General features: G+C 46.8%; 1 protein-coding gene across 4 annotated transcripts in view; it reads left to right on the top strand.

Annotated features, from left to right (window-relative positions):
• Window positions 1–27,586, top strand: part of SBNO1 (strawberry notch homolog 1) — a 1,077,952-nt gene that overhangs the window by 863,249 nt on the left and 187,117 nt on the right. For all 4 annotated transcript variants that reach the window (XM_069214997.1, XM_069214996.1, XM_069214993.1 and 1 more), the window contains 3 exons: window positions 8,596–8,670; window positions 9,328–9,474; window positions 9,555–9,649. In XM_069214997.1, coding sequence (XP_069071098.1) covers window positions 8,596–8,670; window positions 9,328–9,474; window positions 9,555–9,649 — 317 coding nt within the window. The remainder of the gene's footprint in view (window positions 1–8,595; window positions 8,671–9,327; window positions 9,475–9,554; window positions 9,650–27,586) is intronic.

Below are 27,586 nucleotides of genomic sequence, written 5' to 3'. Positions count from 1 at the left end.
CACAAAGTCACACCTTCAGCCGTGCCAGACACAGCAATACTTAGGGGCAACCATCAACATAGCAAGAGCGATTGCCAATCCAAGTCCAAAAAGCGTACAACCATTTCACAATGTAATACAGGTCATGTATCCAAACCATACGATACAAGTCAAAATAGTAATGAAACTCCTAGGCATGATGTCCTCATGTATAGCCATTGTCCCAAACGCAAGATTGCACATGCGGCCCTTAAAACAGTGCCTAGCATCACAATGGTCACAGGCACAGGGTCAACTTCTAGATCTAGTGTTGATAGACCGCCAAACATACACCTCCCTTCAATGGTGGAACGATATAAATTTAAACCAAGGACGGCCTTTTCAAGACCCAGTGCCTCAATTCGTAATAACTACAGATGCCTCCATGATAGGGTGGGGAGCACACCTCAATCAACACAGCATTCAGGGACAATGGAACACTCGGAAAAAACAGTTTCACATAAATCACCTAGAACTATTGGCAGTATTTCTAGCGTTAAAAGATTTTCAACCAATAATAAGCCACAAACACATTCTTGTCAAAACAGACAACATGACAACGATGTATTACCTAAACAAACAGGGAGGGACACACTCAACACAGTTGTGTCTCCTGGCACAGAAAATATGGCATTGGGCGATACACAACCACATTCGCCTAATAGCACAGTTCATTCCAGGGATTCAGAATCAGTTAGCAGACAATCTCTCTCGGGATCACCAACAGATCCACGAATGGGAGATTCACCCCCAAGTACTACATACGTACTTCCAAAATTGGGGGACATCACAAATAGACCTATTTGCAACAAAATAAAACGCAAAATGCCAAAACTTCGCATCCAGGTACCCACAAGATCAATCTCTGGGCAATGCATTATGGATGAGTTGGTCAGGGATATTTGCATACGCTTTTCCCCCTCTCCCAATCCTTCCATATCTAGTAAACAAGTTGAGTCAAAACAAACTCAAACTCATACTCATAGTACCAACTTGGGCAAGACAACCTTGGTACACAACACTACTAGATCTCTCAGTAGTACTTCATATCAAACTACCAAACAGACCAGATCTGTTAACTCAACACAATCAACAGATCAGACACCCCAATCCAGCATCGCTGAATCTAGCAATTTGGCTCCTGTGGTCTTAGAGTTCGGACACTTAGACCTTACACAAGAATGTATGGAAGTCATAAAACAAGCTAGGAAACTAACCACTAGACATTGCTATGCAAATAAGTGGAATAGGTTTGTTTATTATTGCCATAATAATTAAATTCAACCTTTACACGCATCTGCTAAAGACCTCGTCAGCTACTTGCTACATTTGCAAAAGTCAAAACTAGCTTTTTCATCCATTAAGATACATCTTAAAGCAATATCAGCTTACCTGCAAATTACCCACTCAACTTCACTGTTTAGGATACCAGTCATAAAAGCCTTTATGGAAGGCCTGAAAAGAATTATACCACCAAGATCACCACCAGTTCCTTCATGGAACCTCAACATTGTCTTAACACGACTCATGGGGTCACCTTTTGAGCCCATGCACTCATGTGAAATGCAATATTTAACATGGAAAGTTGCATTTCTAATTGCCATCACATCTCTAAGAAGAGTAAGTGAAATCCCAGCATTTACCATACAAGAACCATTTATTCAAATACACAAGCATAAAGTAGTTCTACGGACAAATCCAAAATTCTTACCAAAAGTCATATCACGTTCCACTTGAATCAAACAGTTGAACTACCAGTGTTCTTCCCACAACCAGATTCTGTAGCTGAAAGAGCACTACATACATTAGACATCAAAAGAGCGTTAATGTACTACATTGACAGAACCAAACAAATTCGGAAAGCAAAACAATTATTTGTTGCTTTCCAAAAACCTCATTTAGGAAATCCAATTTCCAAACAAGGCATTGCTAGATGGATAGTTAAATGCATTCAAACCTGTTATCTTAAAGCAAAGAGAGAACTGCCTATTACACCAAAGACACACTCAACTAGAAAGAAGGGTGCTACTATTACCTTTCTAGGAAACATTCCAATGACTGAAATATATAAGGCAGCCACATGGTCTACGCCTCATACGTTTACCAAACACTATTGCGTGGATGTGCTAACAGCACAACAAGCCACAGTAGGCCAGGCAGTACTACGAACTTTGTTTCAAACAACTTCAACTCCTACAGGCTGAACCACTGCTTTTGGGGAGATAACTGCTTACTAGTCTATGCAAAGCATGTGTATCTGCAGCTACACATGCCATCGAACGGAAAATGTCACTTACCCAGTGTACATCTGTTCGTGGCATGCGACGCTGCAGATTCACATGCGCCCACCCGCCTCCCCGGGAGCCTGTAGCCGTTTCGAAGTTGATCTTGAACATTTGTAAATATATAACCTTAAACTACATAATGTACATACATGTTTACTCCATTGCATGGGCACTATTACTGTAATACACAACTCCTACCTCACCCTCTGCGGGGAAAACAATCTAAGATGGAGTCGACGCCCATGCGCAGTGGAGCCGAAAGGGGAGGAGTCCCTCGATCTCGTTACTCGAAAAGACTTCTTCGAAGAAAAACAACTTGTAACACTCAGAGCCCAACACTAGATGGCGGGATGTGCAAAGCATGTGAATCTGCAGCGTCTCATTCATGCCACGAACAGATGTACACTGGGTAAGTGACATTTTCCATATGTACTTAGAAGTATCTATATTTCTCTGAAGTTCATAATGCAAGGTTTATGAGCTAACTATTTTATGTTGGGTATAAAGGATTTTCATGCTCGCACCCTCCATCCACTGCGAGTATGTTTATCAACAGTACTGCTGACTATTCAGATTCAAGCATGTGAATTTATGAAAGATCCAATACTGGATAAGAAAACAAGTTACTTACCTGTAACTACAGTTATCCAGTATTGGTATCTTTCATACATTCACATGCGACCCACCCTCCTCTCCTTTGACGCTCGCATTTCCTCTCAGGTTATAATCTTTCACTCTTGTGCTGGAAAATCTGAGGGAAGGAGTTTCTCTGGAGAGTGTTAGTGCCTGATTGGTCAGCAGGCAGGTTTCGGTCCTTTTCACAAAAGGACATGGATAGGCTATATGAGCGATTACTATTTCAATTATAGCCTATGGCAAAAACATTTTATTTGTTAATTGTTGCTATTTTATGTACCATGGGACTCCCCCTTCGACGACGGGGATGATTCAAGCATGTGAATTTATGAAAGATCCCAATACTGAATAACTGTAGTTACAGGTAAGTAACTTTTCTTCTGCTTGCTTGAGGTGGACAGTTCCGCTGTCCTCTGGAGTTCTTGGTCCTTTGTAGCTTCAGGGCAGTCCTCTGAGTCGGCAGAGGTCGCTGGGCCTGCAGGATGAGTCGCTGGTGCAGGTTCTTTGAATCAGGAGACAGGCCGGTAGGGCTGGGGCCAAAGCAGTTGTCTTCCTTCTTCTCTGCTGGGTTTTCAGGTCAGCAGTCTGATTTCCTGGGTTCAGGGTCACTACTAAATACTAAATTTAGGGGTGTGTTGGGGCTGGAGGGCAGTAGCCAATGGCTACTGTCCCTGAGGGCGGCTACACCCTCCTTGTGCCTTCTCACTTTAGGAAAGGAGGCACATCCCTATTCCTATAGGGCTAAATCCTCCAAAGCAAGATGGTGGATTTTCTAAGGGGGGGGGGTCACATCAGCTCTGGTCACCTTAGGGGAGGACCTGGCTGAGGGGGTGACTCCGCCTTGTATTTCTCATTATCTCCTCCAGACTTCCTGCCAAAAGAGGGTGCTGTGTCTGGGGGAACAGACATCTCCACTAGCTGGAGTGCCCCGGGGTGCTGTAACACCAGGCTTGAGCCTTTGAGGCTCACCACCAGATGTTACAGTTCCTGCAGGGGGAGGTGTGAAGCACCTCCACCCAGGACAGACTTTGTTCTTGGTCACAGAGTGCACAAAGGCACTCACCCCAAAGTGGCAGGGGCGTTCTTTAAGCCAAAGGGCATAACAGTAAACTGATGATGTCCATCAGGTGTTGAGAATGCTGTTTTCTCTTTTGCTCCACGTGCCATCTTAACTTGCCAGTACCCTGCAGTTAAATCAAAAGGTACTTGTGAACTTTGCTGCACCTAATTTATTAGTTCATCTGCTCTTGGTAAAGGGTGAGCATCTGTCTTGGTGACAGAGTTCAGCCGTCTGTAGTCCACACAAAACCTCATCCCTCTCTTTCCATCCTTGGTGTGAGGTTTGGGGACCAAGACCACTGGGCTAGCCCAGGGGCTGTCAGTGTGCTCTATCACTCCCAACTCCAGCATCTTGTGGACTTCCACTTTGATGCCTTCTTTGACTTGGTCAGACTGTCTGAATATTTTATTATTGACAGGTAAACTGTCTCCTGGGTCCACATCATGGGTACACAGATGTGTCTGTCCGGGGAGTCAAAGACAAGAGCTCAGCAAACTGCTGTAGGACTTATCTGCAGTCAGCTTGCTGTTGGGCAGAGAGGGTGTCTGAATAGACAACTCCATCTACTGATCCATCCTTGGGGTCAGTTGAGAGGAGGTCAGGGAGAGGTTCACTTTCTGCTTCCTGACCCTTATCAGTAACCTTCAACATGGTTATGTTTCCCTGTCATTGTAGAGCTTAAGGCGGTTAACATGGATCACCCTCTTGGGTGGTCTGCTAGTGCTCAGGTCCACTAGATAAGTTACCGGACTCTTCTTTTCTAGCACTGGGTAAGGGCCACTCCATCTGTCCTGGAGTGCCCTGTGAGCCACGGGCTCCAGAACCCAGACTTTCAGCCCTGGTTGGAATTCAACCATTGCAGCTGTTTGGTCATACCACAATTTCTGGAGTTGGCTGGCCTCAAGTTTTTTGCTTGCCTTTTCCATGTACTCTGCCATTCTTGAGCAGAGGCCAAGCACATAGTCCACCCCATCTCGTTTAGGCTCATGGAGAGGTCTCTCCCAGCCTTCTTTTACAAGTGCTAGTGTCCCCTTACAGGATGGCCAAACAGAAGCTCAAAGGGGGAAAGCCCTACTCCCTTCTGAGGCACCTCTCTGTAGGTGAAAAGCAGGCATGGCAAGAGGACATCCCATCTACTTTTGAGTTTTTCAGGGAGCCCCATGATCATGCCCTTCAATGTCTAGTTAAAGTTTTCCACAAGACCATTGGTTTGTTGATGATAAGGCGTGGTGAACTTATAAGTCACCCCACACTCATTCCACATGTGTTTAAGGTAAGCTGACATGAAGTTGGTACCTCTGTCAGAAACCACCTCCTTAAGGAATCTCACTCTGGTATAGATACCAATTAGGGCCTTGGCTACTGCAGGGACAGTAGCTGATCTCAGGGGAATTGCTTCAGGCTACTTGCTAGCATGAGCCACTGCTACCAGTATGTACTGGTTCCCTGAGGCTGTGGGAGGTTCAAGTGGAACACAATGTCTTCACCACTGGAAGTGGAGTGAGGGGGGCCTTTGGATGGCCACCTGTCTTGCCGCCTGCTTGGCAGGTGACACAGGCACTGCAAAACTCCCTTAACTTCTGGGACATGTTGGGCCAATAGAAATGGTTAACTAATCTCCCCCATGTCTTGGTTTGTTCCAAATGACCAGCTAGGGGAATGTCATGGGCTAAGGTGAGGATGAACTCTAAACTCCTGAGGCACTACCACCCTCCCAGTGGCACCATGTTTGGGATCTCTTGTCTCAGTGTAAAGGAGTCCATCCTCCCAATAGACCCTGTGGGATCCACTGACATGTCATTTTTCCTGCTCAGCTGCTTGCTGTCTCAGGCCTTCAAGAGTGGGTGAAGTATTTTGTCCCAGACACAGCTGTTCCCTTGAGGGCCGCTCTTCCTGGTAAGGCTTCAGCTCCATGGACTCAGTTCCCTCAGGGGATAGGACATCTTCCTGGGAAGAGGGGTCCTGTTTCTTGCTGTACAGAGCCTGGTCCCCCAGTCCTCTTACCTTTTCTCTTGGAAGGTCCAGGCTCCAACACTTCTTTTTCACCGTGTGCTCTGCGCTCTTGTCTTACACAACAGTTGAGGGATACCCAGCATGGCTGCATGGGTCTTGAGCTCTACCTCAGCCCATGCTGAGGACTCTAGATCATTCCCTAGCACACACACTACTGGGATTGCAGAAGAGACTACTACCGGCTTCAGGCCAGTTAACCCTCCCGATTCTAAAGTCGCCATTGCCATGGGATGGACTTTAGTTTCATTGTCAGCATTGGCAACTGAATATGTCTGTCCAGCCAGATACTGTCCTGGGGAAAACAGTTTGTCACCATGGTGATAATGGCACCTGTATCCCTCAGGGCTTCTACCTTGTTCCCATTTATCAAGAGCTGCTGCCTGTATTTTTGCATGTTAGGTGGCCAGGCAGCTAGTGTGGCTAGAGCCACCCCACCTTCAGATACTAAAGTAGCCACCAAGATCAGCTGCGGCATCCCTCAAGGATCCTCGCTGAGTTTCCCACCCTTTTCAACCTCTCATGACCCCACTAGCCGCCATCGTCAGAAGCCACACACTCAACATCGTCTGACGACACCCAACTGATAGTCTCCCTCACCAACAACTTAACCACCGCCAAAAACAATTTCCACTAAATTGCAGTCGCCGCCTGGAAGAAAGATAGTTGCCTCAAATTGAACTCAAACAAAACCGAAGTCCTAATTCTCAGCTCCACAACCTCTGCCTGGAACGAGTCCTGGTGGCCCACTGCCCTCGGAAACACCCCTAACCCCACTGACCATGCCCGCAACCTTGGTGTCATCTTAGACTCATCGCTCTCAATGGACTGAAAGGTGAGCGTAGTCTCATTCTGTTGCTTTCACACATTGCACATGCTTTGAAAAATCTACAAGTGGATCCCCACCTAAGCCAGAAGGAAAGTCACCCAGGCGGTTGTCAGCAGCCGCCTCGACTACGACAATGCACTCTACGCCGGAACCACCACCAAGACCTGGAAATGACTACAACGCATCTAGAAGCCTCCGCCCATCTCATCAAGAACGCCCCACGACACAGCCATACCTCCGCCCTTCTAAGAGACCTACACTGGCTGCCTATCGACAAGAAAATCACCTTCATGCTTCTGACCCACACCTACAAGGCCCTACACGACGCTGGACCAGCCTACATCAACCACAGACTCTCCTTCTACACTCCCGCCAGACAACTCCGCTCCTGTGACCAGGTCCTCGCCAACGTCCCCCGCATCTGGAAAATCACAGCCGGAGGAAGAGCCTTCTCCCACATCGCCGCCAAGACCTGGAGCACCCTCCCCATCCACCTCAGGCAATCTCCCACCCTGTCTCAATTCAGGAAGGACCCCCCCCCCAGTTCCCACAGTGCCTTAAGACCTTCACGGGTGAGTAGCCACGCTTTACCGATCCCTGATTGATTGACACAAGGAGGCCTTACCAGCCCAGCAGAACAGACATTCCTCATTGCAGGAGTTGCAGGGCAGGAGCTGATCTTAGGTTTACAGAGTGCTGGGGGCATGGCTTCTTGGAGCCTGAAGATCTCCTGGAGGAGGAGTAAACAAGCCTTGGCAAGTGCAACAGTCAAAGTGCACAAGAGTTCCAGTCTAGTGGCAGGAGCAAGGGCCCACATTCTCCCACCTTGGATAGAAGAGTAGCAGGACCCAGGAGCCACACTTACCACCTGTGATGCAGGATCTTTGGACGTCCAGGGACAGCAAACAACACCAACCAGTTAATGTTGCCTTGAGGTGCCTGCAGTTGCAGGGGAGTGACTCCTTTACTCCAAGGGAGATTCTTTCGTGCTTCCTGGTGCAAACAGAGTCCTTGTGACCCTGGAGGATGCACAGCCTTGGATTTTGAAGAATTCATGCAGGATCCGGAAAAACTGTTGCAGTGAGAGCCTTCTCACCAGAAGCAGACTTGTTCAGTTCCAACAAAGACCAGCAGCGGTTGCACACATAGTTTCTTGAGCAGAACAGCATCATCGTAGAGCCGCACAGCATCACCTACCAGCGTGCAGATGAACTGCTGGAAAAGTTTCCAAATCCAGTCTGACATCTGAGGAATATTAAAAAGGTGTGGAATCTTAGATTAGATACAGTCCCCACCAGAAAGAGCATGGTGTTCCAATCCTAGAAAAGAAAATTAGGTGTATTGTAGACAAAAGCCATGTAAATAGTGGTTTGGTCACTCAAAATAGATCGCTTAAGTACATTTTAGGAATTTTAACCTCTACAGTATGTTGGTTCCTAATTAATCTGAGGAGATTACCTCTATGCCTCCTCCACAGACTACTAAAACAAATGAACATTTTGCTAATCTGCTACGCTTTGAGCTGTAATGGGCTACCTTTGTAAAATAGTGACAGTGTTTCTTTTGATAATGGTCACTTGTTCTTGTAAGAGTGTTAATCTGTCTTGATAACCTGCTCTATTTTGAGTTATGAAGGTTTAAACCAATAGTATTTCTGACCAATTTTGTCAGTGCTTGGTGATGCAGTGTACCTCCTCTGTACCAAATTCTTAACCACATGTTTTTGTTAAAAGTAACCTAGTTTTTACTCTCTTAAGATGTCCGGCAAGGGTTAATAGGTGTTGGACTCATTAACATCGAAGACCGATCTGGAATTCTGACGCTTGATAAAGGTAAAGAGGGTTTTATCACTGTTGGGGCTATAATATTTATATTTCTATAATAATTTGTCTTGTTCCACATTGTTTCAAATAAGTGCAATGTCCGCAGGATCCATTATGTTGAAATAATTGTAGACCTATTAATATCACCTTCTGCGTCAGACTGCACCGTTTTGCTAACCTCCGTTTACTCCATCTAGCTATCTGCTTGGCTACGTATTGTATAACGATGGTCCATAGTTTGCTTTATATTTTATCACTGGGTCCCTCTACAGCGCCATGTGCAGCATTAGGGTCTTTCAAGGCACTGTATTTACTTTAACTTTGAAGTACTTCTTTCATTGTTTTTAATTAGCTAGTTAGTTTCTCGCAAAAAAGTGCATTAGTTCACTGTGTCTTAGAGGAGGATGTCCCATTGAGGAACTCCACTTTAGCTTAATCAAATCCTTTTGATTATTTGGGGGAAATGACCAAGCTCCATCGGGAAAAGCATTAGGGCACCGCATATTTTAAGATTGTTTCCAGTTGTAAAATTTGTAATTCGATAAATGTCACCTTGGAACGAGAACTGAATTGAACTCTATCTTAATTCCCAGTTTATTCCTCAACAAAATAATTTTGCTTATCCTAACCCCTTAACAATTTTTTTTGTTTGTTTTTTTACATCAGATTATAACAACATAGGAAGGTTCCTTAACCGAATTCTTGGTATGGAAGTACACCAGCAAAATGCTTTGTTTCAGTATTTTGCAGACACACTGAATGCTGTTATACAGAATGCGAAAAAGAATGGAAGATATGACATGGGAATTTTAGGTATAAATACATATGTTTGCATCTTTTTTTTAAATGCATATTTGTTCACCTTCTTACATCTGCTACTTTATTTCCTACAGATTTAGGCTCTGGAGATGAAAAAGTGAGAAAGGCTGATGTGAAAAAGTTCTTAACTCCAGGATATTCTACCTCTGGGCATGTAGAGCTGTATACAGTAAGTGATTGTTATGTAATAGAAAACGTCTCTGCATGTTTTTTTTTTTATTCAATTAATCACAGAACATTTTTTTTGTCACATTATTTGAATTAACCTGTAGTATTCTGATTCCAATTTCACTTCTTTATTTATTCTTGACCTCTAACTTAATGAATTTTGTTTGCTCTGACTTGAAGCTGACTGTGAATTGAATGCTTCACTTACCCTTTTTATTTAAAATGGTATGTGACACACAACACACTGTGGCAGCAACAGGATGTTTTGGAATTCTGCGCCCCAAGAAGCCGAGAGGCACTCCATCCAGAATACTGCTGGCTGGTTCGCCCATAGCGCCAGTTGGGCCCTCCAAAAAAAACACTGGTCCTCCCCTGGCTCCTGTCACTACTGTGGCTAAATGATCCACAACTGTTGACTGGGCATGGACGCTGAATCAGGCTCTATCAACACCGGGGGACAAGGTGCCCATTGTGCTTTCCTACTCTGTGCTCCATCCTCGCCCGAGCTTGGTTTCTGTCTGACAGCAACCTGTGATGTTTGACGTCCCACCGCTACAAGGAACATTCCATACACTACATTACTTGTTTGGTACTGATTCTGACCATGATTATTGCGCTGGTGTGAAAAAAACAGGCTTTTTGCAGTTTCACCCCCATTTTTTGGGCCCATTTGGACTACTGGATACCAGCGTGACTCTGAGATACCCTACATGATCAGGACCATATGTATGTTCTCTGATCCTTAGAAAGGTACATGGGTATTTGGCTTATCCTTAATTGACCTAATTTGGTTTATTTGTAATTCCCTTGTATATGGCACCAGGGGTACCTGTCTCGTGTGGACTCCAGTACTCGTGCTGCCAAGAGTGTAACAAGGCAAAAGCATGATTCCCAGCTTGCCATTGCGGACACAGCAGGGGTACACTACAAACTCAATTTTACAATTCCAAGCTATGGTAAAGTCCAAGCCTTCAATTTTAATATTTGTAAGTCACCCCTAAAGCTGGCCTACTGAGCCCTAAAGGTTGGACCTGCAGTTTCAAGCTTTTGAGGTCCTAACAGTAATAACCATCATTGTGGTTTTAACTATTGGAAGGCTAGTTAGCCCTATGGGTGAATGCAAAGTTACAGGTTGACATCTCAGCCCTGCTCTCTTCTTAATGGGACCGCTCAAGTTGGTATTTCATGGCATCCAAAGAATCAGTGCATTAAATTCGATTTAATGGTTAAATCAAATTTAATGTAACACGGTGGGCAAAGTACAACTTTAGTAAGTTGCCACTTTGTTGCCAGAGGTTTCCATTACCTGTTTGTAGTTGAACACAATGTTCCGGCCTAAAGACAACCTTCTGGTCTCTTAGAGAGAAGTGTAAACTCCCAGGAAAGCCTAGAAAGGATCTGACAGGTAGGAGACATTATCTAAGTGCAAATGCGAGCTTCAAGGGGGAAAGTCGCCTGTGATGGGCATATATAAAGCATTCATGAGGGGCTGCTCTTTCATTGCGGTAGACAGGAGGGTGATGTGGACAGTGAGGGGGAAACACTGGTCAAACCAGTTTTCCCATTGGCTTGTAGACCAGCGGCAGCCACACCTCTAGGATGGGCTTCCAAGCTCCACAAACGGAGAAAGAGATTCAGCCAACTTGGGAGTGTGCCGAATAGAGCACTCCGGATAGCTAGATACAACACTTAATTGGAAGTTGTCATCAAGCAGGAGTAATCTAATTAGCCCATTGGCTAGTGACTGCAGCCTCCCCTAACATAAGAGGCACCCATGGTGCCCAGAACTCAGATCATATCTTAACTGGAGGAGGGCTGCTTTGCTTACCTTAACCTGCAAAGAGAGGCTGCACTGAAGATTGGACTGGACCTGTTGCTCCTTGGGCTAACGAAGCAAGGGCCCTGCCTGTGGTGCTTGGCTCAAGGAAAAGTCATCTTGAGAGTCCCAGCCAGAAGAGGTTAGCTCAGAGAGCCACTTGGCTGTCTTCCTGTTCACAGCACAGGGCCCCAAAAGCTAAGGTAGCATGCTTGGGTGAGTTGTTAGCCCAGATCACGGGATCAGTGCTCCTTGCTGAAGTGCAACCTGGACGACTGAGTCCTGAAGCTCAAAAGTTGCACCCAAGTCTTCTGGACCCAGGAGAGTCATCAGAGCAAAATTTAGTTGATCAGGAGGAGATTTATCAACAGAAGAAAAGCGCTGGGTTATTTGCGACTGGGAACAGTAGTCCAGTGGCGACTTGAATTTTGCTGGGCCAAAGAGGTCTTTGGAGGACATCGACCTATATGGCCAAAGTTGCCCCACTAGGACTGGGGAGTAACCCCAAAAAGTCCCCCATCGACTGCAGAGCATCCTTTAGCATCCTGTATCCTTTGCATCAGAACCACTCCATACAAGTCAGTGGCATGTTGCTGTTAACACTGGAACTGGACTGGACACTGTGTTTCTTGAAAATAACTGTTCTTTGGGAGTTGGTTAGTCCCCTTGACCTGCTACCTGCCAGAGGTGGTTGCTCAAAGTAACTGGAAATGGTCACACTCAACTTAGAACAATTGTTTTTAAGTGTCCACTTCGTTGAATTTGCCAATTCTTGGTCACAGTTAGGGGAAGAGTTTTGATTTACTGTTTCTTTAAATATTTCTTTCTCTAGAATCCTCCTGAGGATCTTTTTCGTTTTGGTGTCTAAACATTTATAAAAATATAGTCTGTTTTACAAATGGGTGTTACATTTCTTGTTGTTTCTTTCTTGTCCAATTGTTTAAATGTTTCACAATTGTTCTTTCATGAAGCCTGACTGCTCAAAGCCACAGCTACCTAGGGTGAGCTAAGGTTTGACATACGATCATGACTGATCCTAAGACAGGGTTGTGAGCTCATTACATGGTGAGGTCTCACAACCACACCATGTAATAAATATTTCCTCAAAGCAGGTTATATAACTTAACCCTACCTTGAGGAGAATTGGTATGACCTCCAAGAGACCAGTGGCCTTGACACCTTTTCTGGTTGTGGTCTAACACCACCTGATTCTGCGGCTGAACAGTGCTTTCCTTCACAGTGGTCATTCGGCAAGGGGCTGAAGTTCTTGACCTCCAGCTTCCTGCCTTAGAGGACAAAACCAATGTCCTGACTGAACTCAGCTGGCTGGAGCAGACCATCACTGAGCCCCTGCTCCCTTTTAACGAGGCACTCATGGATGCTTTCTTAGGGGACTGGCAAAACCTTGCTCTGGCCTCCAGTAAATCTCCAAATAGTGACATGCCACCACCCAGCTCCTAGACAACCTCATTTTTTATCTAGCATCCTTCGCCAAAGAGTTTAGTGGTGCAGACATCTACCCGTTGGGTCCTCCGGTCCATTATCTCTAGTTGTCTTCTGGGCTGCTATTCCCATGCTTTTTGAGATACAGTGGCTGAAGTCCTCCCAGGTGGTCTGAGCCTTTCCTAACCAAAGCTATACAAGACAATTGTGATGCGGCCAAGTTCAGAATTCGGATGAATACCACTGATTCCATTGGGCTAGCCATTGGGACTTGCATCTCCATTCGCTACTGCATGTGGCTGCTGTTTTTCACGCAATGTCCAATCATCCCTCATGGGCCTTTTTTGACAGGACTGATCTGTTCAGGAACAAGCCAAATTCTGTTCTGGAGCAGTTCAAAACAAGCAAGGCCACAGCAGGCTCCCTGGGCTTATCTGCCCTCCACATCAGCCCCACTATTTCTTTCACAGTTTTGGCAGAGAAACCCCATACCGGCAACCAATTCAGTCTCAGCAGGGTGCTCAGCAGTTTCATAGGTGCATTGCCTATAGACCCCATGGTGGGGGCCAGCGAGCCACTCAACCCACTGCCCCACCCCCACAGTCCTATTTGCCAAACATCTTTAGCATGCCTTTAGTGGAGCACAGCAACCTGGTTGGAGGCAGGATCCAACTACTGCCAGGTTACCAGACCATAATATTCAACAGGTAGGTCCAGCAAATTGCTAGAAAGGAGTACACCTTACCCTTCATTTTTTTTGCCTGAATCCTTATTTTCGTATTTGTTTCAGACATCAAAACAAGCACATTTTACATAAATTCACTGTAGTATGAAGGGTTGGAAGCAATACTGCCGGTACAGCTTATGTATTTTGAGTGCGTTAACTAACTGGTTACAGAGCCTCAATTGCCACCTATGAGTCAAGTCCAGTGTCAATGAAGTAGTGCGCCAGTTTTAGGATCTATTGCATACTTCCGGGACGCTCATCTTGCTGAAGTTCATGCTGCCCTATAGTGCGCAGCCGCAAGGGTTCCGTCCCATTTGATCCATTGGGGCCGCTCCCTGAGGGGGATGCAAGGGAGACAAGCACGCCACCAGAGGCATAGCAGCTGTGCCCTGCACTTAAGCAGCTTCTCTGGTCACTGTCATTATGTCTTCCACCTCTGCAGCTCCCTTACCTGCCTTGTGCCCCAGCTCGCGCAGCCTAACCAGCACCGCATCCCAGCCAGCAGCCAGGTGATAATTACACAAGCCCAAATTGTTACTCCTTATCCTTCATACTACTCTGCTACAGCTTCCACCGTTGTCTGAACAACTTTCAGAGGAACATTGGTCCGTTTTGCATCAGGAAGTGCTGGTCCTTTGGTAAAAAGTGGAAAGTGAGAGTGTGCCTGCACCAGTAGTAGGTTGTGGTTGTTATTCCCGCTACTTTCTGGTGCTAAAGAAGAATGGGGGCCTTTGTCCAATTTTTAGACCTGCACCCTCTTAACTCCTTCCTCTGGAAGGGAAAATGTATAATGCTCACACTGGCTCAGGTCTTGTCTGCCCTTGATCCTGGAGACTGGATGGTTGCATTGTATCTGCAAGATGCCTCTTCCCTTATGCCTGCCATGCAGGCCAGTTAGCGCTACCTGATATTTGTGGTGGGACAGGAGCATTTGTGCAGTTTGCTGTGCTCCCCGTTGGTCTCACCAGTGCACTTCGGGTATTCATGAAGTTGATGTTGGTGGTAGCAGCAACCGGAAGTCAGGAGTCCCAGTCTTCCCCTTTCTTGTAGTTTGGCAGTTGAAGGTGGGCTCACCCCAGACCAATGTGCCAGAGTCACACATGACTTTCTCATATACTCCCCTTAATCTGATCGAAGGCTTATTTTACCATAGAATATTCCCCAGGTGTCAGACTACATCTGGAAACTTTTGGTGAGCAGTGCACCTGCGCATCAGTAGGTTGCATCGTTTGGCTGTTCGTGGTATCATCCGCACCAGAAGTGACGTGCATGGTGCCTATATATGTGCCCCCCCCAGTGTGCTGACGTCAGTTTTCATTCCAAACTAGTCAACCTGGATCCTTAGCTACCCCATCAATTTTTGTCTGACTTTTTTTTTACCTTTTGTTAAAGAATGTCAGAGACTAAGTCTCCTGGTGTATAGGATGTCCAACAGAAAGGTAGGTTTTAAACCATGCAGCACCTGTCCCTGGCAGATGTCTGTGATGAACCTGCACTTGGGTTGCCTCTTATGTCTTGAGCCCAACCATGATGCCAAGACATGAGCATTGCTGTGCCATGCATTTCAAGGACCTGAGGGAGCAGTCCCTCGTCCTCCTTGTCATCAAACACCACCATGACACTCCAGATCTTGATCACAGGAAACATCCCAAGATGGTTCACATTGTCTCACCCAGCGAGCGTCGTCCCACTCCAAGTCGTCTGGTAAGTCCCACATGAAAGTCATCAGAGAGGTCTTCAACTCTGCTGTACAAGTCTCCAGACAAGTCGGCCAGCTGGTGGCACCTGTGTCTGGTGAAGTCTGCACCTGCGCCGTGATGATGCCTCCCTGAGATTCTGTGAGCCAGAGTGACTGTCTCCAAACTGAAATAATTTTGAGGCTATGCCACCTCCTCTTCGGGCGGCCCATCCCCTGTGGAGCACCCTTGGGCCCCATGGGTCCGGAAAGGATCGTTAGTGGTCATCTGTTGGCAAATTTGCCCTCAGCTTCCGTTGATCCCTAGGAACCAATGGATCTTGAGCAGTGACGGTTGAGTGACCTAGACCTTCCCTGGTGCCTACTCCAGTGCCAATTCCACCAACACCCAGTGGTGGCATTGTTCTTGACAAACACACTGATGGAGGTGCTTCAGCTGGGAGTTGCCCCCAGTGAACCATGATTCCCATTTAATGAAGAACTTAAAACATTCTTCTTCAGCCTTGTCCAAGCCCTGCACAGGGGCTCCTGTGCATAGGACAATTGCCTACCTCCACTGCCCAACCCCAGTGGACCCCAATCTCCCCACATTCCACACCACCACAGAGAGCTTGGTGGTCCAAGCCTCCACATCCAAAAAATAATCCTGGCACATTCCCTACTACCCCTGCGGATAGGGAATCCAAAAGGCTGAATACCTTCAGAGAGATGATATTGTCTTCTGCCAGACTGGTGTTGTGGTTGGTGAACACTGCATGCTTCTTGGACCAATACTCCCATACGATCTGGGATTCAGTTGAGCTCGTCCTGCCCGTGGTCTCTGAGAAGGCCTGAGCCATACTGTCTCAGGCAATTGCTGATGGCAGAAATGCAGCCAAGTTCACCTTAAGGTGTAGGATGAATATGACTGACTTGCTGGGCAGAGCAATTTCCTCGTTAGTGGCCCTTACACAAGCTTCACTCATGAACATGCCCTTTAATGGCTCCCATCTGTTTGGTGAGAAGGCCGATTCAGTGTGGGAGCGCTTCAAGGACAGTAAGGCTCCAGCCAGGTCTTGGGCCTTTTAATGGCCCCTCGCTAATGCCACTCCACCTTCTGGTCTTTTGTGACCATGGAAGGTGCTTCCAACTGCATCTCTACGCACCCAGCCAACAGAAAGATTTGCACCCAGCAACCTCTGCCTCCAGACCTCCTGATTTTGGCTTCCAACCTTCATGGGTATTCAATATGAGGAAGGCTATGCCAACACCACTGGCGGTCAGTAACATCCAACCATTGGGCTTTGCAGCTTTGCCAAAGGGGCTACTCCCTCCCCTTTGTGATAGCCCCCTCCACCACCCTCCCCACTCAATGCCACCCACTTACAAAAACCTGAAGGAGGACCACCTCTCCTTGCTTTGTCAAGAAGTGTTAGCTCTCTTGGCCAGGGGAGCTGTAGACACGGTGCCTGCATCAGAAGTAGGTCATGGTTTCTATTCCTGCTGCTTCCTGGTTCCTAGGTGGATGGAGGCCTTTGACCTATCCTAGACCTACACCTTCTGAAACCGTTCCTGAGAAAGGAGACATTCAAGATGCCTGTACAAGTCCTGTCTCTCCTAGATACAGAAGACTAGATGGTAGTATTGGACTTTCAGGACTCCTATTTTCACATCTGTCCTGCTGTGAGCCAAAATCACTTTTATTTGCAGTGCTCCACTTCTGCCTTACCAACTCCCCTCAGGTGTTAACTATAGTGATGGCTGTAGTTGCAGCTCACCTGCAGCGGTCAGGAGTTACAGAATTTCCTTACCTTGACGATTGGCTGTTAAAGGCAGACTCGTCCCAGTCAGTCGTCTCCCACCTTCAGACTACAGCGAACCTGCTGGACTTGCTGGAGTTTACTATCAATGTGCCAGTCACACCTGACTCCTTCTCAGATGCTTCCTTTCATTGGAGCTGGTCTGGACACAATTCTGTTTCAGGTTTATCCTCCCACGGCAAGCCAAGGATATTCAGGCTATGATACTGATGTTTCAGCCTCTATCCTGGAATTCTATGTGAATGGCTCTAAGGTTGTACGTCATGGCCTCCTGCATCCTGCTGGTCACATATTCACACTGGCATATGCGGACTCTGCAGTGGGACTAGAAGTCCCAGTGGGGGCAGCATCAAGGGATATGCAGTGATAGCTAACAAACCGCAATTGTGTCAGGGGCAATCCCTCTCACTTACACACCTAGGGGCTGCTATCTGGGAGAAATGGAAATCGGAGGACTCTGGCCTCCTGCAAAATCTGGGTTCCACGTCAATCTGTTGGAGCTTCGGGGTGATATGATTGGCATTGAAAACCTTTCTTCCTTCAGTGAGGGGAAGGCTGGAATAGGTGTTCAGGAACAACACCACTGCCAAGTGGTAATGCAACAGACAGGTCGGAGTGGGGTCGTGGACTTTGTCAAGAGGCTTTGCACCTTTGGACATGGCTGGAACACCATGGCATTTTCCTAGTGGTTCAGCAGCTGGCGGGCCCTCTGAACGCCAGAGCGGACAAACTCAGCTGTTGTTGACTTGCAGATCACGGATGATATCTCCACCCAGAGGTGACACAAGGTCTCTCAAGACTGGGAAGAACCTTGGTGAGATGTTTACCTCTGCTGAGAATGCACAATGTCAGCAGTGTTGCATGCTGGAGCTTTGATGCTGCTCTCGGTAGGAGACATTATTTGTCACAGGTGGAGCTTGTGCCTTTCATCTTTCTGGCAGTACTACTCTGGGCCCTAGTTTTTTTGTGGCTCTCGATTTGGCATGGAAGATTCTGGTATCCAGAGTTGTTGGGCATGAGCATTGGTCCTCTGATCATGTTTTCTTTTTGGGAGGATTGTGTTGCAGCAACAAGGCAGGGTCCTGCACCTGAACTGGAAAACACTTCGCCTTCATGCGTGGAGATTGAGCGGCAGCAGTTTGACAGCTTTTGACCTTCCATCCGAAGTCTGCAAGGTTTTCCAGGCTGCAAGATGTCACTCCACTAAAACAGTAAATGCTTGCTGTTGGAGTAAGTTTGTGACGTTGTCCGAATAAGCATGCTGGCCTATCCACACCCTTTCACAGGTTTTTATTAATTTTACCTTGGCATTGCTAAGGTTTGCTGTGGGTACATTGATAGGTTACCTTTCTGCAATTTCTGTATTTCTGCAGTTGCCAGATGTAGGACACTGGCTCTGTATAGAGTCCAGGGGTTCCCCAGAGGCTTAACAGAGGCTAAAGTAGATTATACTAATGCTCTCTTTTGTGTTAGTGTAGTCGAGCAGTTAGGTGTATCAGAGGGTAGTGCAAAGCATTTGTTGTACACACAGAAACAATATAAGAAGCCAACTCTCAATAATCTAACTCCAGACCAATTGTTTTTTATATAGAAAAAATATATTTTGTACATTTATTTCTAGAACCACAAGATTCTGGTTGCAGTTAAGTACATCAATAAATGATATTTCACATATGTATCAATATTACTTTGTTTTCCAGTCATACAGTTTTCGAGTAACAGGCAATAATCCATTTTAAAAGTTGACAGTGTAATTTTCAGAAACAGTTCCCGGGGGTGAGGGGGTATGTTAGTACGCTTTGAAGGAAAGTACACAACTTAAAGCTCCAGACTCCGGGGGTTAAGAAGGCCACAGGTTGGGGTTCAAGTTAACCCCAAACACCCACTACCAGCAACACGGGGCCGGTCGGGTGTAGAGGTCAAGGATGAGGCAAATTTAACATGGGCTCCTATGGAGACTGGGGACACTCTATTTCAAATCTGCTTGTAGGTAAGTACCTGCGTCTTAGGAGGGCAGACTTGGGGGGGTTTAGCGAAGCACCCGGGGTCCACAGGTAAGCACCAAACTCACACCCTCAGCAGCGCAGGGGCGACCTGGTGCAGGGTGCAAACAGACCGCTAAACATTGCTGCACCGGAGGTCAGGTTCCCCAAGTCCAGGGGGCTGTGGGTACAGTGTACCTTTTAGCATTGGGTATCTTTGGCCACTGCTGTCGCGGTCAGGGGGGTCCTCTGGATTCACACTGGAGGCATCGTCATGGGGGACAGGAGAGGTCAACCCAGGGTGGTCACTTGCTCGGAATCGTCTGGGGATCCTCTCTAGTTGGTTGGGACACGTGCCGTGGGCGTCCGGTGCAGAGTGGTCAGGACTCGCGGATCCATGGAGGCTCTGCAGTCCCTAGATGTAGTTTCTTCTTGGACAGGGCCGCTGTCCACAGGATTTCGTGGTCCTCAGTGGTGCAGGCAGTCCTCTGGAAGCCAATGGCAGAGTTTGCTAGACTCGCAGGATGCGTCACCTTCATTTGCAGGGCTTTTGAAGCTGGAGACAGGCCGGTAGGGCTGGGACCAAGTCAGCTTTCATCTTCCTCCTTTTCTGCTTGGGTTTCAGCTTAGCAGTCCTTTCTTCTTGTGAGGTCACCAGGAACCTGATGACTTGAGTTCAGGAGAGGTGTTAAATCCTGGATTTAGGCTGTTACAGGGGTCAGAGGGCAGTAACCAATGGCTACTGACCCTGGGGGTGGCTACACCCTTCTTGTGTCCACTCCGTTTTGGGGTGGGGGAGACAAACCTAACCCTATTGGTCCCTGTCCTCCAAACTAAGATGGAGGATTCCGCAGGTAGGTGGGAAATCACCTCAGCTCTGGATACCTTAGAGGTGGGCCTAGCTAGGGTGGTCACTCCTTCCTGCTTTCCCTAATTTTTTCCACCTGACTTGCCTCCAAAAAGTGGGGCTTTGTCCGGGGGCGGGGGCAGCTCCACTAGCTGGAGTGCCCTGAGGCACTGTAAAAAGAGGCCTGAGCCTTCGAGGCTCACCATCAGGTGTTACAGTTCCTGCCAGGGGGAGGTGTGAAGCACCTCCACCCAGCGCAAGCTTTGTTTCTGGCCACCGAGAGCACAAAGGCTTCTCACCCCATGTGGCCAGAAACTCATCTCTTAGTGGCAGGTTGGCACATACTAGTCAGTCATGCACTAAAGGGTTGGGTAAAATACAGGGGGCATCACTAAGATGCCCTCTGGGTGTGTTATGCTAATGAGGCTACTGGATTTGGGAGACAGTATCACATGGATGGTGGGTACTAAGTATGAGTTCGATGGCATCTGTCGCTGTAGATACGCATGTTTTGCATAGCTCGCCATCTGGTGTTGGGCCGGAGTGTTACAAGTTGTTTTTCTTCGAAGAAGTCTTTCGAGTCACGGGACCGAGTGACTCCTCCTTTTGTCTCCATTGCGCATGGGCGTCGACTCCATCTTCGATTGTTTTTTTTCCGCCATCGGGTTCGGACGTGTTCCTGTCGCTCCGAGTTTCGGAACGGAAAGATAGCTAATTTTGGAAGATTTTCGTCGGTATTGTTGCGTTCGGGATCGGCGTAGTTAGATTCAACACCGCGTCTAAGATCGAAGAGCTCCAGTGCCCTTTGGGGTAATTTTTTCGATCCCCCGTCGGGGCCTGGTCGGCCCGACCGCGTGCAGAAGAACGCCGATGGAACGGACCCCGTTCCGTTTCTGTCCCAAATGCCACAATAAATACCCCTATACAGACCAACACTTGGTCTGCAACCTGTGCCTGTCACCTGAGCACAGTGAAGACACCTGCGAGGCCTGTCGTGCGTTCCGGTCCCGAAAAACACTCCGAGACCGTCGAGCCAGAAGACTTCAGATGGCGTCCGCGCCGACAGCCCACCGGGAGTTCGAGGAACAAGAAGAGGAGGGAACCTTTTCGATCCAAGAATCGGACTCCGAAGGATTCGACGATACACAAACCGTGAGTAAGACGTCGAAAACCACTCAGAAGAAGATTTACAAGGCCCAGGGGACGCCACTGCCACCAGGCCATGGCTCGACCCATAAATTTGGTGACCGACCGTCGGCACCGAAAAAGGCCCAAACAGTGCCGAGATCGTCCGACTCCGGTCGAGACACCGGCACGCAGCCTTCTCGGGACCGAGAAAGTGCTGGAGACAAGCATCGACACCGAGATACCGGTGTAGACACGGCTCGACGCCGAGACAGCGGCACCGAAGAAGATCGACACCGAGAGGTTTCGGCCCCGAAAAAGAAAAAAGTCACCTCGGAGCCGAAAAAAGATGCAGACAGGGTTTCGGTGCCAAAACAAACTGCAACCGACCCAGTTTCAGGCTCTTATACAGAAGAGCACTCGCTAACCTCCCAAATGCAAAAGCATAGGTTTGAGGAAGAGCTACACTCAACTGATGTAGACCATACGCAAAAGCGTATTTTCATACAGCAGGGGACAGGAAAAATAAGCACCCTTCCCCCTATTAGAAGAAAGAGAAGATTGGAGTTCCAAACTGAACAAACACCACAAACAAAAGTGGTGAAAAAAGTTACCCCACCACCCTCTCCTCCACCTGTGATTAACGTCTCACCAGCACAAACTCCATCACATTCCCCAGCTCACACCACCATGAGCCAGGGTGACCAAGATCAAGACGCATGGGACTTATACGACGCCCCAGTGTCGGATAACAGTCCGGAGGCATACCCTACGAAGCCATCTCCACCAGAGGACAGCACTGCGTATTCTCAAGTGGTGGCTAGAGCAGCACAATTTCACAATGTAAGCCTCCACTCAGAACAGGTCGAGGATGACTTTTTATTCAACACACTCTCCTCCACCCACAGCTCCTACCAAAGCCTGCCTATGCTCCCTGGTATGCTCCGGCACGCAAAAGAAATCTTTAAGGAGCCGGTCAAAAGTAGGGCAATCACACCAAGAGTGGAAAAAAAGTATAAGGCGCCTCCTACAGACCCGGCTTTCATCACTACACAGCTGCCACCAGACTCTGTCGTTGTAGGAGCAGCTAGGAAAAGGGCCAACTCCCACACATCTGGAGATGCACCACCCCCAGATAAAGAAAGCCGCAAGTTCGATGCAGCTGGTAAGAGAGTCGCAGCACAAGCTGCAAACCAGTGGCGCATCGCTAACTCCCAGGCACTACTTGCGCGCTATGACAGAGCCCATTGGGATGAGATGCAACATCTCATTGACCATCTGCCCAAGGACCTACAAAATAGGGCAAAACAAGTGGTTGAGGAGGGACAAACCATTTCCAACAACCAAATCCGCTCCTCCATGGACGCTGCAGATACAGCTGCACGGACAATTAATACATCTGTAACTATCAGAAGGCATGCATGGCTCCGAACGTCTGGATTTAAACCAGAGATTCAGCAAGCAGTTCTCAATATGCCTTTTAACGAAAAAGAACTGTTCGGTCCAGAAGTGGACACAGCGATTGAGAAACTCAAAAAAGACACGGACACTGCTAAAGCCATGGGCGCACTCTACTCCCCGCAGAGCAGAGGGAATTACAGCACATTCCGTAAAACACCCTTTAGAGGGGGGTTTCGGGGTCAGAGCACACAAGCCAGCACCTCACAGGCAATACCGTCCAGTTACCAGGGACAGTACAGAGGAGGTTTTCGGGGACAATATAGAGGAGGGCAATTCCCTAGGAATAGAGGAAAATTTCAAAGCCCCAAAACCCCTACTACTAAGCAGTGACTCACATGTCACTCACCCCCTCCACACAACACCAGTGGGGGGAAGAATAAGTCATTATTACAAAGCATGGGAGGAAATCACTACAGACACTTGGGTTCTAGCAATTATCCAACATGGTTATTGCATAGAATTTCTACAATTCCCTCCAAACATAACACCAAAAGCACAAAATTTGACAAAACATCATTCCAATCTCCTGGAGATAGAAGTGCAGGCACTATTGCAAAAGAATGCAATCGAATTAGTGCCAAACACACAAATAAACCCAGGAGTTTACTCACTGTACTTTCTGATACCAAAGAAAGACAAAACGCTGAGACCAATCCTAGACCTCAGAGTAGTGAACACTTTCATCAAATCAGACCACTTTCACATGGTCACACTACAAGAAGTATTACCATTGCTAAAACTACATGACAACTTTAGACCTCAAGGACGCGTATTTCCATATACCAATACACCCATCGCACAGGAAATACCTAAGGTTTGTATTCAAAGGAATACATTACCAATTCAAGGTACTGCCTTTCGGATTAACAGCCGCACCAAGAGTCTTTACCAAATGTCTAGCGGTAGTCGCTGCACACATCAGAAGGCAGCAAATACATGTGTTCCCATATCTAGACGACTGGCTAATCAAGGCCCATTCGTTAATAGAGTGCTCAAATCACACAAATCAGATCATACAAACCCTCTTCAAACTAGGGTTCACCGTCAACTTCACGAAATCCAACATTCTGCCGTGCAAGGTACAACAATACCTAGGAGCCATAATAGACACAACAAAAGGAGTAGCCACTCCAAGTCCCCAAAGAATTCAAAATTTCAACACCATCATACAACGCATGTATCCAACACAAAAGATACAAGCAAAGATGATATTACAACTCCTAGGCATGATGTCTTCATGCATAGCCATTGTCCCAAACGCAAGACTGCACATGAGGCCCTTACAACAGTGCCTAGCATCACAGTGGTCTCAAGCACAAGGTCATCTTCTAGATCTGGTGTTACTAGACCGCCAAACTTACCTCTCGCTTCTGTGGTGGAACAACATAAATTTAAACAAAGGGCGGCCTTTCCAAGACCCAGTGCCACAATACGTAATAACAGATGCTTCCATGACAGGGTGGGGAGCACACCTCGATCAACACAGCATACAAGGACAATGGAACGTACATCAAACAAAACTGCATATAAATCACCTAGAACTTCTAGCAGTTTTTCAAGCACTAAAAGCTTTCCAACCAATAATAGTTCACAAATACATTCTCGTCAAGACAGACAACATGACAACAATGTATTATCTAAACAAGCAAGGGGGGACGCACTCCACGCAGTTAAGCCTGCTAGCACAAAAAATTTGGCGTTGGGCAATTCACAACCAAATTCGCCTAATAGCACAATTTATACCAGGGATCCAAAATCAACTCGCAGACAATCTCTCTCGAGATCACCAACAGGTCCACGAATGGGAAATTCACCCCCAAATTCTGAACACCTATTTCAAACTCTGGGGAACACCTCAGATAGACTTGTTTGCGACGAAGGAGAACGCAAAATGCCAAAACTTCGCATCCAGATACCCACACAAACAGTCCCAAGGCAATGCCCTATGGATGAACTGGTCAGGGATATTTGCTTACGCTTTTCCTCCTCTCCCTCTCCTTCCTTACCTGGTAAACAAACTCAGTCAAAACAAACTCAAACTCATATTAATAGCACCAACTTGGGCAAGGCAACCCTGGTACACAACGCTGCTAGACCTATCAGTAGTACCCTACATCAAATTGCCCAACAGGCCAGATCTGTTGACACAACACAACCAAAAGATCAGACACCCAGATCCAGCATCGCTGAATCTAGCAATCTGGCTCCTGAAATCCTAGAATTCGGGCACTTACAACTTACCCAAGAATGTATGGAAGTCATAAAGCAAGCCAGAAGGCCATCCACCAGGCACTGCTATGCAAGTAAATGGAAGAGGTTTGTTTGCTACTGCCATATTAATCAAATACAACCATTACACACAACTCCAGAACATGTAGTGGGTTACTTGCTTCACTTACAAAAATCTAACCTGGCTTTCTCTTCCATTAAAATACACCTTGCAGCAATATCTGCATACCTGCAGACTACCTATTCAACTTCCCTATATAAGATACCAGTCATTAAAGCATTCATGGAGGGCCTTAGGAGAATTATACCACCAAGAACACCACCTGTTCCTTCATGGAACCTAAATGTTGTCCTAACTAGACTTATGGGTCCACCTTTTGAACCCATGCACTCCTGCGAAATACAGTTCCTAACCTGAAAGGTTGCATTTCTCATCGCCATTACTTCCCTAAGAAGAGTAAGCGAGATTCAGGCGTTTACAATACAAGAACCTTTTATACAACTACACAAGAATAAGGTCGTCCTAAGGACTAATCCTAAATTTTTGCCAAAGGTTATTTCACCGTTCCATCTAAATCAAACAGTGGAACTTCCAGTGTTCTTTCCACAGCCAGATACCGTAGCTGAAAGGGCACTACATATATTAGATGTCAAAAGAGCATTAATGTATTACATTGACAGAACAAAGAACATCATAAAGACTAAACAACTATTTATTGCATTTCAAAAACCTCATGCAGGAAACCCAATATCAAAACAAGGTATAGCCAGATGGATAGTTAAATGCATCCAAATCTGCTACCTTAAAGCTAAACGACAGCTGCCCATTACACCAAGGGCACACTCAACCAGAAAGAAAGGTGCTACCATGGCCTTTCTAGGAAACATCCCAATTCAAGAAATATGTAAGGCAGCCACATGGTCTACGCCTCACACATTCACCAAGCACTACTGTGTAGACGTGTTATCCGCACAACAAGCCACAGTAGGTCAAGCCGTATTAAGAACATTATTTCAAACTACTTCCACTCCTACAGGCTGAGCCACCGCTTTTGGGGAGATAACTGCTTACTAGTCTATGCAAAACATGCGTATCTACAGCGACAGATGCCATCGAACTGAAAATGTCACTTACCCAGTGTACATCTGTTCGTGGCATCAGTCGCTGTAGATTCGCATGTGCCCACCCGCCTCCCCGGGAGCCTGTAGCAGTTTGGAAGTTACCTTCAACTATTTGTATATGTATCATCTCAACCTTAAATAGGTACATACTTAGTCACTCCATTGCATGGGCACTATTACTACAATTCAACTCCTACCTCACCCTCTGCGGGGAAAAACAATCGAAGATGGAGTCGACGCCCATGCGCAATGGAGACAAAAGGAGGAGTCACTCGGTCCCGTGACTCGAAAGACTTCTTCGAAGAAAAACAACTTGTAACACTCCGGCCCAACACCAGATGGCGAGCTATGCAAAACATGCGAATCTACAGCGACTGATGCCACGAACAGATGTACACTGGGTAAGTGACATTTTCATTCCACACCACATGACACCTGTCGGCCTAATCTGTGTTCTCCAGCTAACTAGCAGTGGCTCATCTCTGGCCGAGATGATTGTGGCCATCGGGGCATGACAAGAAGACTCCTCAGGGGAATCGTGGTAGATCAGATCCCACCCCTTTCTCTCAGTTACCAAAGGGTGTCATACAGGCAAAGACAACAGAGGCAGAATGTATTTCAATAAGGATTTATTGAAATAACTGCATTTTAGTTAAAGAGGTGTGTATTTTAATAACTAGGATGATAAAACACAATAAAACAAGCAGGTGAAAGAGTAAAACACAAGAACATTCCTACCATACTCCTACCTGTACTGTATTTGAGCACAGCGTAATAAGCCTAATCTGCCCTTTGGGTTTCTCCCGCTCTGGGGGTACATCATCCCTCATACCTGGAGGAAGAAGCCTATAGTCTAGAGAGACACCTTCCCCATATGGATTAGGGGTCCGGCTGTCTCAGCAAGTGAAACAATCAGTATACAGTTGTGGTCATCTGGCTGAAATCTCCGGCTAACATGTCTAAGACTAAGAGCTGTTTTATAATAAAACAGCTGACATTCTAAGGAATAGTCCCCACGTATGAGTGTGTGTTTTTCTGTGAATGTTCGAAACACAGCATACCACGTTTGTCGGCAACCCTATCTGATTGTTGCCTTGAGAAAGCACAAAGTGAAATAAATGTCCTAAGAACGGGATGCATTCCTGTGCGAAAGTACGATGAGATAATGAAAATAAAACAGCACTGCAAATGTGGCCATTGCTAGAAAAATAAAGCAATGCTGAATAAAATGTAACTGGATTAAAGTGCACAGCGGCAGGCCTAGTAAGTTAAAACGTGTCTAAAACATGGCTAAAATAGCCTATACAACAGGTGCATTGTTCAGTAAATCCCACACTAGTAACCGTGTGGGTTTATTGTGCTGAGAAGTCTGATACCAAACTTCCCAGTATTCATTGAAGCCAATATGGATTGTAGAGTTTGTAATGGCAACCTCTCAGACCATATACTCAGTATGGCTACACTGCACTTAAAATGTCTAAGAATGGTCATACACTTTAGGAACATATTGCGCATGCAGCTATGCCCTCACCTGTGGTATAGTGCACCTTGGCTTAGGGCTGTAAGGCCTGCTAGAGGGATGACTTAACTATGTCACAGGCAGTGATTTGTGGGCATGGCACCCTGAGAAGGGGTACCATGTTGACTTTGCTTTTTCTCCCTACCAGCACACGCAAAGCTGGTAAGGCCTG

Source organism: Pleurodeles waltl, chromosome 11, assembly GCF_031143425.1.
Source record: "Pleurodeles waltl isolate 20211129_DDA chromosome 11, aPleWal1.hap1.20221129, whole genome shotgun sequence".
Lineage (NCBI taxonomy): Eukaryota > Metazoa > Chordata > Amphibia > Caudata > Salamandridae > Pleurodeles > Pleurodeles waltl.
Note: the sequence above shows the minus strand (reverse complement) of the source record. Positions and strands in the feature narration are given on the sequence as shown.